We start from the raw sequence: 14,779 nt of genomic DNA on the forward strand, positions 1-14,779 counted from the left end.
TTCGTTCCTCCTCACCCCCCCCCCCCCCCCCCCCCTCCTTTACTGGTCCTTAAAATACTGTCATAGAGAGAGAAGCAAAAGAAAGGAACTGCAGGAGGATTAGAGATTAGTTTACTTTCATTTTGTACTATTATTTTCTATCTTTTCACTAGCCCTTACGCTTACATGTGATAGTCAGGCCTTCCATGACCCACAGCAGTAGGTTGATGTTTTGTTGCAGGAAGTCTCAACTGGCTTTCCCTGGAGCATCCTCTTTGTGCAGCATTATAACTGTTTTCCTAAATTCTCTCAACACACAATAGTAATTAACACTATTATCAAGAATCCACATGGATTCCTTCTTAAACTGTTCTTGACCATAAACAAAAACCCATCTTCAAGTACAGTTTAACATGAAGCTAAGCATACACCTGAGTGAATCATGGGACTTGTGTAATTGGTAATTAATGTCACTATTAAATCCATCAAAGCTCTCAAAGTGTTTTGCCATCAAACAGGAATTTTGCCTTACTTTTTACAGGAACATGCTTCCTCTGTCAGTCCTTAATTTCTTTTCCATCAGACTTTTGGAGATGCATCCTTTTTTCTGCAAATACTACTTGGTTCAGACTTGTCAAACAGACCTCGGGAACTGGCTTTCACCCATGTGGTTTGGGTGTCAGACTATTGGCCTCCAGCAGTATAGGCAGAGCAATGGTTCAGATCAATTTCCATATCTATTACAGACTTACTTAAAACAGAAAATTTCTCTTCCAAGATACTCTATCTGCTACTTCTACTCTGTTATCAAGGGTCAACATTTCTGGGATTTATTCTCTGTGTGCTCCCAACTGCTTGAACACTTCTTTAATCCTCCATTAGCAGGTGAAGCAAAGCAAATAAAAAAACAAAAGATGCTTCAGCTGTGAGGAGCCTTACATGAGAAGACTAATATAAAAAATGGTTCCAGCCTAGGAATGTTCATTGTAGTTAAGGGTCTACCTAAATCGCAGGGGTACTTAACAATTTCCGTGGGTTGATTGTGGTGTAAGGTTCTAATTCTGCAGTCATTTTGCAGTGCAGAGAGGCCCAGGGGGAAGCGGGGATGAGGGCAGCCACCATATTGACTGCTGACTGCCCTTTGTGTGTCACCGTCCCTTGGTGCTGATTAGCAGAGAGGAGGGGGAGAAGGGACAAGGCAGGTAACCAGCAATATTCATGCCATCCCTCTAGCTGGCACCTTCCCCTCACAGCAGTGAGGATTGCTAGCTCCCACTGAGGAGCCAGTATTTTATTTTTTTGTTGGTGTTGATTTCACAGACAATCCCAAATCTCATGGTTTCCACAAAATCAATTAAACCATTAATTAAGTAGAACCCTAACTATAGTCTGTAATGTGCAAATCTGCCCTAATTTCTGCCCTACTTCAGACTAAAATGACTACCTACCTCTCGCCGTGAGAAAGTTGACATAGGACTCTGCCCTCTTGGCAGCTGCATGGCATGCAGTGTCTCCAGACTTATTTACTCCCTTTTAAGCAAGGAAGAAAACAGCTTCCATGCTTAAAATGTACCCTGGAGGCTGATTTTTGGGAAAAAGGTGCATCTTGTTAGAAAATATGGTAAATCGATGTACAGGTTCTGTCCTACCGAAGAGGCATGAACATGGAGGAAGACAAAGGGCATGTCTGCACTTGATATTTGCTAACTGGGTTTTTTGCATTGCATTAAGTAATTGCGTCAGCTGTTGTGTGAGCAGTGCATACCGGCTGTGGTTTTACTCCATGATCCAAGTGAAGTTTGCTTTCTGGTCATGCATCCCATGATGCATTGTTCTGCTGGGCTGTTTCTTTATGAGGCTTTTCATACAGTACATCAAGGAGGCAATAGAATTTATAGGGCCCATGAACACTATTTGTCTTGGGGTTAAGAACTACCACCACCTTTCACATCTCAGCTTTATATACTTTAGATCAGATTTTTTTTCGAGTGAAACAGGGGAAAGGGTTTAGTAGGTTCTTTCATTTTTGTGTGAGGTGGCTGGTAGGCCTGAAAGGAAAAAAGTTCTGGCTTTACTTGACATTGCTTTAACTCTCCTTTTTCTGTGAAGCTGATTATATATCATGAATCACAGAGCCCCGCAAGACAGAGAAAGAGTTGCCTATAAATTACCTTTTTGATTCAGCCAGAATAGATGAAACTTCAGTAACTTAATGTACCTTGTACCACTTCTAAGAGCAAAGGTCAAAATATTAAACCTCATTCCAGATGCCAGGGAAATGATAATTATTCTGCAACTACAATAAACCTGAGACTTGTTATCCTGAAAGCACAGGGACATCATTAGATTAAGTTTACCTGTTTCCATTGTCTGTTCTTGTCACTAGAGTTATCAGTTGGATCCTAACAGGAGGAGAAAAACTGTAGAAGATTTTGAATCTTCCTTCTGTCGAGAAGAATACAAGTTCTGCTTGTAGAGAGACAAGTCTTCTTGCCAGACTATTTACTTCACTTGTGCCAGCAGGAAAAAATCTTATTGCATTAGCAAAATAGTTACACAGTACAGGCCTTGCAGCACTGAGGTCTAACTAATCTATTCAGAAATGCATAAATGTGAGGGACATCTTTCAATCCTGGTATCATAAGATCAAATCCACACTGGGGCAAGAGTGCCTCAACATTAATATCTGCTTGTTAATCATTAGATTATGAAAATGAGTTACTGGGCTTAATCCAGTGTCTATAGGGTCTCTGTCTGAAAGGTGATAATAAGTGGGTTTAAGTACAGACAATGTCAAGAAAGAATTGAAAGACTCTGAAAAGCATGACGCAGAGCTTCTTCCTCTCCTTTTCATAATATGCCCTTCACCACAATTTCAGAATGATAGCACTGCAGTTTCTTGTGATCTACCTATTGTATTTTTAAATGGAACTATAATTTGCTGAGATTTTCCTTGCAATGAAACTGGCTTGAATTAACATTGGATAAACTGGAAAAGTAAGCTTCCACATTTCTGCATGATCCAGCCACAGTCAGAAGATTTTTAAGTTCCAGGCGATGAAACGTGCAATTTTTTCCTAAAGTTTTACAATTTATCTTCAGTATATTAAATATTTAATTAATTGTAATGTTTTATAAGGCAGTATTCCAGATGAGAGGGGTAGATGATGTTAAATTGAGGACAAAGGAGTTTAGCTCAATTTAAATATCCAGTGTCAGTATTTTAGTGCCATACTGTAGCTTCATGAGAAGGCAATTTACTACTCAGCTGAAGAGTCTGATCTGTCAGGTACTGGTTGGCAATATGGTTCATCAACTCAGGTGTCACCTAAGTAGAGAGCAACTCATTTGACTTGGTCTGTTGGGAGAAGTCCAACAGTTAGAACTCCATTCCCTGAAGAGTGTGTAGAACTGCAGGTCCACCCCTGGACAAAACTTGCTCATCCACCTCAAATTTCAGGCTCAAGACTTCGTATACAAAATACAAGCAAAGGGTAAGAAGTGTTTTAAATAAACAGTTTTTTGTTGTTTGTGTATACAGTGCTCCTTTGCACAAATCTATGTAGTTTATATGTTGCCCAAGATGGGCCATGAGAGAAAAAAGCCCTCTGACAATATAAGCAGTGTAAAGCTAAGAACACACTGTGTGTTCATCCTTATTTGTCCCCAAACATTAGGATTTATAAGAATAAATGTAATGAAAGTAATAGCATGCATTCATGTCTAGAGGTTATTAGTCAAGGGCAGTTGGGGTTTCTATTACGTTTCATCAAACACTATTCCAGATGAGAGAGCTAGGTAAAGTTAAACCAGTGACAAATTTGTTTATCGTTGAAGATGGCCTATATTCTGTTACATTATTTTACCAGCAGGATAAATCAAAACAGGAGAACTTTAATGAGAGGATATTGAATTAACAATCATTGGACTGTTGGGATTGCTCCCAGCCATTCAATATTATTTTGTAACATAATACTATTTTACTTCTGTATTTTTACATATTGCCTGTCATCCTGATGATTTTATACTCTGGATAATGATTTGAGCCTTTCAACAGCCATGGAATGTGAGAGAGAATTATCCTCATTTTACTAAAGAGAGATTGAGGTTCTTTGCAAAGGATAATATGTGTAACCTTGATCTATGCTTACATTTTGCTGTGCTTGCTTCCCTCCTCAGACCTGGTGAAGAATGCCTTGCATTCAAAAGTGTGTCCAACTGTTCCAATGTGTAGTTGGTCCAATAAAAGATACTCCTTCCCCAAAAAATACTTGCCTTTGCATAATTTCTAGACTGTCATGGTTATAGTGTCACTCTAGCACAGGGGTGGGCAAAATGTAGCCTGTGGGCCAGATGCAGCCTTCCTGGCCGTTCTATCCGGCCCGCAGTGCCCCTAAAAAAATTTAGAAAATTAATATCTTTCTGCCCCTGGTTGCCTGTCATGCAGCCTGCAACGGCTTGGCACAACTCCACCCAAAATAATTGCCCGCCCCTGCTCTAGCACTACCATAACCTTGATTTACATAGGCTCAGAACTGGAAACCAGATACACTGGAGCTGTAACCCCTTCATCACACACCTTCTCTACATCCAGCATATTCTTGAAGTTTTGACTGAATCAGGGTTTCGGACATGATCTTATGATGTGTTGAGCATCTGTCATTTCCTTTTAAATTAAGATCAGGATCTTATACAGTTGCATATAAACCCAGAAGGATGTTTTAAAGGAGATAATGATTAAAATACTTAAAAGCACATTAAAATGGCATCATTGCATATGCCTGTTTGTTTATACCTCTGGTTAGAAGATTTTGTTTCTGGATACAGCTTCTGAGTTCTAAATTATATTTGTGGAAAAGGAATGAAAAGAAGAGTCTTATGTTTGTGAAGCTGGAGAAGGTGATGTTACAATGCAATTCAGGTTACTGCTTCTTTTTGAGAGGCAGGGTCGTTACAAAACTTTGAGTTTGTATAGACCCCTAGCTACTGACAGGAGTCTGGCCCAGCCAAAGAACCTCCATGAGGACCACTTCATGGAGAAGCAGAAATTGGATCAATGAAGGGGGCAGCCTTAGTCATCAGTAAGGTTTACTCGGTATCTTTCCAGGCTGACAGTGCAGGCACATGCTTCTAAAATAAATTGTACAGCATTACTTCTTATGGTACCATTCTTTAAACTAATCTTAGCTGCTTCTCCCTCATGGGCAACTGGTGTCGCCTTAGTCAGGGGGGGCAAGTGCCCCCCAAGCGACCAGTCAGTGACTGGCGGGGGGCTTCAGCAGGCACTCCCACTCCCCGGTCAGTGCTCCCAGGGGGGCACTAGTGGGCCCCTCTGCCCGTCGCCTAAGCGAGAGGTGCAGCCTGTCAGGGGGAGCACCAGCTCTCAGGGGGTGTAAATGCACCCCTGTGGAGCCCCTACACCTTGCCACTGTTCTCCCTAATACATTTACTTTAAACTTTTATAGAAATTTTGCTTTTACATCGGTTTAATCAAAAGTGAAATGATTCTATTTTATAGGCTCCTCCCTTTAAGCTGCAGTATGTATGATCTTTGAGTCAGTGCACAAGAACACCTACTAAGGAATATGCAAACCTAAATGTATGTGTTGGAACAGCTTCCTTACCAATTGTGAGAGATTAAGCTACTGCATACTGTATTTTAGTGACAGAAATAAATAATCCAAGATTTCCATTAGGAGTCGCTTTGATTTTCTTGCATCACTGAAAAGCAGTGGCCTTGTGTGTATGTATCTTTAGGCTGCAGTAAGACTTCTGGATGAGGAATCAGCCGGAAGGTAAAAGACTGGTGATGGGCACACATTAATTTTTTCATCTATATGTTATAATGATTTTGACTTCACTTGCTCTTCTGTGGTGGTGGTATCTCTTCTGTGATCAAAGTGAAGCCAGAGTTTTAGATTGTGGTTAGACGTGGTATGGAAAGACCCTGAAGTGTGGTACCTTTTCACTTGTGACCTGTAGAGCTTTTCTCTGCCTTGCTCCCTCTGGCAAGCAGAGATCCAAATTTGCAAGAGGAAGGGGTAGGAATAGCCATGCTCATTTTCTAACTCAGAAGACAGTAACTGAACTAATCTGTAGCTCCTTGTCCGAATTCTCCATTTGTTCCTGGAACAGCTTCCATTTCTGTCTGAAGATGAACTCAAGAACTTTTATTTTTGCGAAAAGAGAAAAGTGAAAGAGGGTGCAAGAAGAAAGCAGAGTAGGGGCCTGACTCCGGGTCTCCCACCCCCAAGTGAGTGCTCTCACTGCTGAGCTGTGGGCTATTCTGGAGTTCCTCTTATTTTGACCAGAAATTGTCTCCTGATCCTGAAAAGCTTTTTTTTCTGAAGAGCTTTATGAGAACTAGTTCATTCCTGTGGAAAGTTTGGTCTTTGATTTGGTATATTCCAACAAATAGCTGTTCTGTCAGAAGATCTGTGACCATTGTTGCCATAATTTCCTGCCTGCTGGTGGGACTTTGAGAGAGCATCTCACAACAGATTGCCAAGCTGTCCTGAGACCTGGAAGCTGCATGAGAAGAGGCCTCTGCATAGTTCCCTCCTCCCACGTCCATTGGGGATCTGTAGATTTAAGGAAAGAGATATACCCACTGCCTTCAAAGGAGGGAAGGGAAATTACTGCTGCCTCCAGATGGACGAATGTGGGATTGCTTTCCTTTTTGTGAAAAACAGAGTAAGAGAAGCGGGGCCCAGGAACACTAGGCCTAGCATATTTGCACTACTGCCTGAGGTCAGCTCCAACAGCTAGGTCAAATGGGGTGATTTTATTTGTACCTCTTGCCACTAGATGAAGCAAACCAAATGGAAAGCTTTTGGTCACATCCTCAAGTAGTGCTGTTTATTTGTCACTGCTAGTAAGTGATTTTGATCCATGACAATGATCAAAAGAGGCTGTGCATACTAATATCCATAAAGCTTTACTACAGAGGTTTCCAAAACTGCTACTCGGGAAAGTGAGAGACATGAACTAAACTAAGAAGTTTGGGGGATTGCTTTTATTTTATTTGTTCCTGAGGGGCAATTAAAATACAGCATTAATTTAATGAATCGGGACCAAATCAGTTTATCAAGATTTTTGCTGACACCTTTTCCCTATAGCATCTCTTAGCAGAGAAGAATAATGTGTTAAACCGCACACGAAGGTAGTTAGCTATGTTAGTCCATAGTCAGGTAGAAGGCAGGGTAAACTATACAAAGCCAGTAGTTCTAGGATCTTTCTATTTAAATAGATTATCCAAATACATTTCTCTTACTTCAGAGTTACTTCTGGTAACTTTTTCTTTGTTCCTAGTTTACAGTTGTCCTCCACTCCTTTAAGTGCCTGTTTTCTTTTACTCATGGACTTAAACACAAGTCATCGTTTTTTCTGGTACTTAATTGCAGCTGCTTCTGTTCCAGACCTGAGGAAGGACACTTGCTTGAGAGCTTGTCTAATATATCTCCTTGTTAGAGTTAGTCCAATAAAACATCGCAAAAAAAATAAAAGCCAATGAAATAAAAACAACAACAAATCTTGCATCTTTGTATACATCTGCTGGGACAATCATACCTATTCTTTTCTTTCTTTTTCACTGATCTTTCCCTTTGTTTCTACCTCCATTTTTTTTGTTGCTGTTTGGAGTTGTCTGTAAGAACCAACTCAAAAAAATTTGAATAAATATGAAAATAAATTCTAAAGACTGAGGGGTGGTTTTGGTGTTGCTGTTCATGGTAAGGGTCACTTCACTTTGATAAGAGTGTCCCCTTTGTGTTCTCTGACATTTTTTTCTTTGATCTGCTGAGTTTCATATCGCTGGTTGTATTACAACATTAGAATACCTTCTAAATAAAGGAAAGGCTCATTGGAGCTATTAATTCAGATAAAGAATTTAAAACAGCCTCATGCCCAAACAACTTGTATTTGCCAAAATTTCTGTTTCAAACAGGTGCCCTCTGCAGGTCAGTGTTATCAACCAAGGTGATCCGAATGGCATCCCATTTTACCTTTGCAAATCAAGAACTAGCTGCTCTTAGCAGTCTGAGTCAACATCAAAATGGAAAAAAAATCCTGGACAGCAAATCTGAGCAAGTAGGAGGTGAATGCCAAAAGAGAAATGCAGGAAGACTGGGTTCTGAGTGATAAGCTTTTGTTTTGTTTCTGAACACCACTTCTCAAAGAGGGGGAGAAAGGGAATGAATCTAAGTGACTGAAATGACCTTCAAGCTTCCTCCTACTTCCTCCAATGCTGGTAATGTGAAGTTTGAAATCATGGCTTAGGATCGACTGGCTAAAATCAGTAATCCACGGATAAAGTGGTACAGTTAGCTAACAACATGTGGGGCATTAGATACTAGGAGACAGAACTGGCGATGCAAATCAAGAGAGAAAGAGAAACCACCAAAATCAAATGCAAAGAGAAGATAAAATGAAAGGAGGCTTTCTGTTCCAAAGAGAACAATTTTCCTCAAATAATCAGACTTTCAATTTAAAAACAGAGAGAGAGAATTTGCCTAATCCTGAGAGAAAGGAAAGAGGCAGTAGGAGCTGTGTTAAACTGGGTAGCAACATGCCACTTGGTTGCATGTAGACCAGGAGTTGTCAACCAGGGATATGTGTACCACTGGGGGTACTTTGAAAGGTCCCAGGGGGTATGCGGGGGCAGGCCAGAGGGAGTGCTGCCACCCAATGCCACTGCCTCTCAGGAGCAGGGCAGCACAGATGCTGCTCGCCACCCCCCCTCTCCCCCCCGGCTGTACTTCCAACAGCTCACCACCCCTGCTCAGTGTCTGGCTGCTCCCTACTCCTCCCTGGGGTACATTTATTAAAAAGGGGGCTGCCGGGGGTACACTTATTTAAAAAGGTTGAAAACTCCTGATGTAGACAATTGCCTAACACAGTGGTCACCAGCCAGTGGATCTTGATCCCCTGGTAGATCTTGGAGTTGATGGGGCTGGGGTATGGGGCTGAATGCCTGTGTGCATGCATGCGTGTGTCCCAGCCCAGCAGGTCAGTCCATGGGGGAGGGAAGAGGCTGGGGCTAGATCAAGGCCCCTGTGGTGAGGGACAGTGCCGCAGGAGCAGGGGTAAGTTGAGTGGGGCCCCAGCCGGGTGGGACTTACCTGTTGGAGAGGCATGCCCCCAAATCATTTTTTCTCCCTCTGCCTCTATCTGCCCCCCATAGACTTACCTGCTGGTCAGGGGTGGGGGTGGTGGTGGCGCAGGGTAGATCTTGGGTTACTTTTAAATGCCAATGGTGATCTACTTAAAAAGGTTGGAGACCACTGACCTAACAGATACAAGAGGTACAGCACCAAATTCTACCAAGAAGGCAAATACTTGATGCACATTATCCACCTTAGATCCCAGTTTTTGTCATTGAGCAATGCGTGTGCAGCTTATGGTGATCAAATATTTTGAGTGGGCTACACAAAGGGCTGCAACCATAACTGAAGGCAGGGCAAGGTGGCAAATTAGGCTAAAATAGATGGAGAAGAGATCAAAAGTTGTTCTTGCTTTATTTTGTTCTGTAATGCAAATTCCTCTTCTGGATGCCAGAAGTGGCAGCAGCTCTGCACCTGAACACAGTGAGGAAGAGAGGGGAGGAGATAAGCAGCTGGACGTTGCTGCTTTCTGCTCTGGACCTGACGTCACAATAGCTAGTAATTAAACTTTGCAGCTGGGCAGTAGCTGAAAGCAGAACAAGCTGGGGGAGCAGAAGCAGTAGGTGGGTGGAGGGGAAGCTGCTGCCTGCCCCAGAGGAAATTATTTCTGGCAAACATCACAGATAGCAGAGGTAGCTGACTAAAGGTGCAAGAGGAAACTCAGCCAGCAACTTTAATCTGATTTTTTTTTTTTCCTTCTTCCCCATCACAGCAGTGACCATCTCTTAGTTGAGCACAGTGTATCATCTCATCCTAAAATGCTTTTCTGGCATACCCAGCATGAGCCCTATCACCATCACCAGTTTCCCACGAGTAACAACAGCTATCTGCGGTAAGAAAACAGTGATTGGGTTTGTTTTTAATATTTTCCAAACAACAGATATGTACAAGAAAGAAGTACATACTAAGAGAATATGGTTTTTGGGAAAGGACCTGGCTGATCCACAAATCTAAGGGTTCACTGAAGGAATCTAGTAAAAGCACCACTTTGCAGATAGTGTTTCATTACTAGAACTTTGTTTTTACAAATTGTACTACAGGGTATATCTGAATAACAACCACAGTATATTTTTATAGAAACATATTCACCATTGTGAAATCGAATTGGAATAATTGAAACATGCAGTGATGGCTAATTTGTCATGCAATTTATACAAAGTTTGTGTGTTTTATGTACATAAAATAATCATAAACTTTAAGAGACACCAACGTGTCTACTGCATTGTGTTTGTTTATTTCTACTTCATCTGAAGGAAAAATGGGGGATTTATAATAGTTAAAGTTTAATATGTGCCAATGAGACTCAAACCTGAAATTGTGACACAATATGTAATCTATTGCATTGGAATTTGTCCATAAGCTGTGAACTTGCCTTATCTTTTCAGAAATTAAATGTAATGGTTATGGTATTCAAGCTGTTACTTAATACTAAAATTATTATTCTTTATAATATACTCTTCTAAAAGCATTCAGATAAGTTTCAGAATAGCCTTGCCTATTGCATTTAAAATCTTTGTTCATAATTTGATTGACATTAATTTGCATTAATCTTAAATTGACACATTTGGGCAAATATTTTGCATGCATGTAAGAAACTTTTAATAGCATTAAAAAATATATATATATATATATATTTTTTTTTAAATAATGTAAAGTATCACAACAATTTTACTCTTGTCCTTTTAAACTTGTTGAATAGGATGCTTCTATTGGAGAAATACTTATTAACTTACACTTTAACAATAAAATTAAAACTATATATGAGTTTTGGTGACCCAAACAAATGGAACTTCCGTTCTTTGGTATGAAAGCAATAGAATTGTGCAGCAGAGTTGTATATAACTAAAACTTAATGTCAGTACAGACTTCAGGTAGTATGAAATTCAGACAGGCTAATAAGACTTCTTTTGTACTACATTAAGAGATCATGCCACTTTGACACTAGCATTTAGCTAAAAATCCAAGCTCTTGAATATTCAAATTTGGTGGGGAAACCAGAAAATAGTGTCTTTGCTCACAATTCCAAATCCCTTTTCCCAATCAGCACTTAACCTAAAAAGTATTTTCAGCACTTGTTCAGATTGGGTGGGTCCTTAGGTTTTTCTCTACTCCTTCCTTGTATTTGTTTCTGCCTTTTCTTATGCATGTCATGTGCGCACACTCTCTCACAGTAATGCTTCTACACAAACAGTGACAAATTCAGCCTTACTCAGTGCATTGCCAGGTACAGTTAATGTGATGCAATAAACTCTGTAGCCGTTTGAGCTGGAGGAAACTGTTTCTGGGTGCAGCGTCTACACGTGTGCCCAGAACAGTAGTAATTTGAGCTGGGGTGGAGCAGCCCTGGGCTGGAAGGGGCGTAGGAGGTCAGCCCTGGGTGGCTGGGCTGGCTGGGGCATAAGAGTGCTGACAGTCTGGAGCCATGTGGCTGGCTAGACGGCAAGTGGCTCCTACTCTTTAGCACCCTTGTGCCTCAGCCAGCCCGTCACCATCGACATGTGCGTTTCAGCGCAGTTATTCCGCCATAAGATAGTACTGTCCCCAACAGTACTATGTTACAGAGTAGTTAATTAGTTTACTGCACCCTAATGCCAGCACACATGTAGATGGTGATGCTTTACTGTGGAGCTAATTAGTCAACTCTGTAGTAAAGAACAAGTGTAGATGCACCCTTTGCCTATGTCTTGTGTGTGCCTTTGGGTGGTGACATGGCTGTATTTTAGTTTGGAGGTCTGGTTCAGTGGGACAACTCATGTGAATTAAGTTAAATGTGTATATGTATTTTCAGAATTAGGACCTAAAATTAGTCTAGATAAGTAATCTAAATAAAAGCAGCATGCTCAAATTTGGGCCATTTATTCTCAACCTGGGTGCTGGGCCATCCTGGGGTTCCAAATGATCTTTTGAAAGGTGATATAAGGTGTGAGAAAATAAGCAGGTGTGAGGAGATGAGCATATGCTCAGGGTCATCCCTGCCTGGCCACTGGGAAAGGTTACTGGGAAAGAGGCTAGCACTGGGGTAAAGTTTCTGAAATTGGGTGCTGTTCAGTTCACAAAGGTTATGGGAGGGGGATACCTCGAGTCAAACAAGGCATGCTTTAAGTCTGAAAAGTTTTTAAGAATCACAGCTGTTCTTCAGAGGCAGATTTCTATTGAAGTTTTAGGCCCCAGACCTTCAGCTGAAAGAAATCGGGTATCTGTGAGGAAACAATAGTCCTAGACTTCGTTGCAAGATCCAGCTATTTTCTTCTGCATAGACACTGCAGAAGTCTGCAATTACATGATCACTTTATTCCTTAAATTCCATTTAGTAGAATCTCCTTGTTAAACTTAAGCATGCCAAATGTAGCAGCCTGTTGTATTAATAACATCTGAGTTTGTGTGTGTGTGTTCGGGGCGGGGTTCTTATGCTTACACTAGAGCTACATTTGTCAGTACACCTTACATTATTTCAGTCTGTATCTCAGTGACCTGATCCCACACCTGTTGAAATCAGGGTCAATAGAATCAGGCCTATTAGGCAGTCACCAAAAGCTCTGCTTTTGCTTTTCATGATGCCTTCTTTAGTCACAGCTGAAAAGCTGAAGTAATTGATGGTGCAGTAATTTAACTCTATAATCCAGTGGTTAATATGACAGCAGGTTATCACTATTAAGCTTCCTTATTTACCCATAATCTGTGCATAACTGACCCCACTTTGGGGTTTGAATTCCTGAACTTCCACCATGAAAAGCATAAGCTTTAGCCACTTAAGGTAATGGAGTATATCTTCAAAGTTTGATGCTGAGCATTGCTATGCCTATTTTTTTTTTTTTAGAAACCTGGCTTCAGGAGTAGAATCCAGAGCCATGAGTGTGATGCTACACTCGCTATGTGGTGCATGGATAGAATTAAGTATCTTGGGATGGGATTCACAACAGCCAATTTACTCAGTGGAGACCTACTCAAAATATTCAATATAAAATGCTGAACACAAGAATGAATCTTAAATTCATGATGTATGTAGGAGAGAAAGCATGAGCACAAGCTTTTGTGTGTGAGAGAGGGATCTTAGACTGTAAAGGTGCACATCTACCTTGCCTTCTCTAGGCCATGCTGAGAGATGGCTCACATCTCTCAGAGTACAAACTGCGAGAAACAAGAGACGGTCTCACTGATGGCAAAACAGCTCTTAGAACACAGGGTAGAGATGCACCTTTAGGCTAGGGACAGAAATTACACACAACTCGTATAAGTGATCAGAAACCAGTTAAAATATGTAATACAAAAGAAGTTCAGTGCACACAAATTGCTTTAAAAATGGCTGAAACTAGCTTAAGAAAAGCCTGGATGGATGTAGACTTCACTGATATAGGTTAAATTGGTTTATTGAACTTTTTTGTCCCAGATTCCCTCCAGATTCAAAGTAACTGGCAGTCCCCCAGCATTCCAGGATGCTTTGCACCTCTACGTTGCAGGGTTGGCATCACAGGTGACTGGTACAGTGCACACGGGAGGAGGGCATGAGCCTCCCCCCCCCGATTGCCCCTGACTTGGCACCGGTCAGGGCGCAGCAGTTTTTGTTGTTGCGCGGGCTTGTTGTGGGGGCGAGGGGGGCACTAAACTGCGGCACAGAAGTATAGGAGTGGATATGGGGCTTTTGGCCCCTGGGCCGCCTCCATCAGGCCTGCCCACAAATTTTGCCTCCACAGACTCAGGAGGCACTAGTCACCCCTGGTGGGCAGCCTAGCCTTGGCCCAAGCTGTCTGCTCCAGGCTAGCAGGGAGGCATGCTCTAGTGCCTCCTGTCTTCTGGCCTGGGCCGCTGCAGGCCTGTGGCTACATTTTTAGAATCAAAAGTGGATGTCTCTTCTCTTGCTCATGGGTTCAATCCACACACATGACAAATGAATCGATTCAGTGTCAGGCTTTTTGACAGTAGGCAGTTAGCTTTAAAGATTGAAGTAGATAGAGGAATAGACATCTCATTGAGGTGGATATTTAGTTGAAGTGAATGTGGTTCACGCAAGCTAGTGCTGTACATGTATCTGTCTCTTGATATGAGCAGGGAGCTTGTGGAACAAGGCATCAGCTGCAGCCTGACTTTGACCCACAGCCGTAGTCCCTGGTTGACTCCGGACTCTTCCCTTACTGCGTGGGTATGTGGTGACCCTCAGCTCAGGAAAGCCTGTGCCTCGTCCATGTCCTGTGCGTGACGTCACCGCGCGTGTCTGTCTGGCACGTGTTTCCGTGCAGCTCCGCTCAGCGCACCTCCAACCTTTGCCTCTGCCGCCCCTCCCCCTACGCAGGGGGCTGCTGGACAGCGCCTGTCCTGGCTCCGCGTCGACCCGCCCAACGAGCGCTCCTCCGCCGCTGACTGGCTCTTCCATCTCTACCTTCTCACTGGGGCACAGAGTGCGTATAAAGTGTGCGACGCCATGTGGCGCAGTGCAGGGCACGTGCGTCACGGCGCTCGCCAAGTCCTGCCTCTAGCAGTTGGAGGTGAGGCCGCCAGCCGACCACAGCCCCCAGCATGCCTTGCGCCTGCCGGAGGTCTCGCAGGACTCGGGGTGGCGCGACGCTACCTCCTAGGCTAATAATCCGGCGTGAGTCGTGCGGAAGAGCCCTCCCCATTGGCAGTGGCACCCCCCCCTGCCGCTC

General features: G+C 42.5%; 1 protein-coding gene across 6 annotated transcripts in view; it reads left to right on the forward strand.

The window, feature by feature from the left end:
* Nucleotides 1-14,779, forward strand: part of UBP1 (upstream binding protein 1) — a 79,911-nt gene that overhangs the window by 4,179 nt on the left and 60,953 nt on the right. For 4 of the 6 annotated variants that reach the window (XR_003094028.1, XM_025204148.1, XM_025204146.1 and 1 more), the window contains exon 2: nt 9,853-9,972. The exons of 1 other annotated variant lie outside the window; for it this stretch is intronic. Coding sequence is in view for 4 of the 5 variants with exons in the window: in XM_025204148.1 (XP_025059933.1) it covers nt 9,853-9,972 (120 nt within the window). In the remaining variant the exon portion in view is untranslated. Of the gene's footprint in view, nt 1-9,681; nt 9,704-9,852; nt 9,973-14,779 lie in introns of those variants that run through there. One more of the 6 variants, XM_006023599.1, reaches the window with a different exon arrangement.

This window comes from Alligator sinensis, unplaced genomic scaffold (assembly GCF_000455745.1).
Source record: "Alligator sinensis unplaced genomic scaffold, ASM45574v1 scaffold1118_1, whole genome shotgun sequence".
NCBI lineage: Eukaryota > Metazoa > Chordata > Crocodylia > Alligatoridae > Alligator > Alligator sinensis.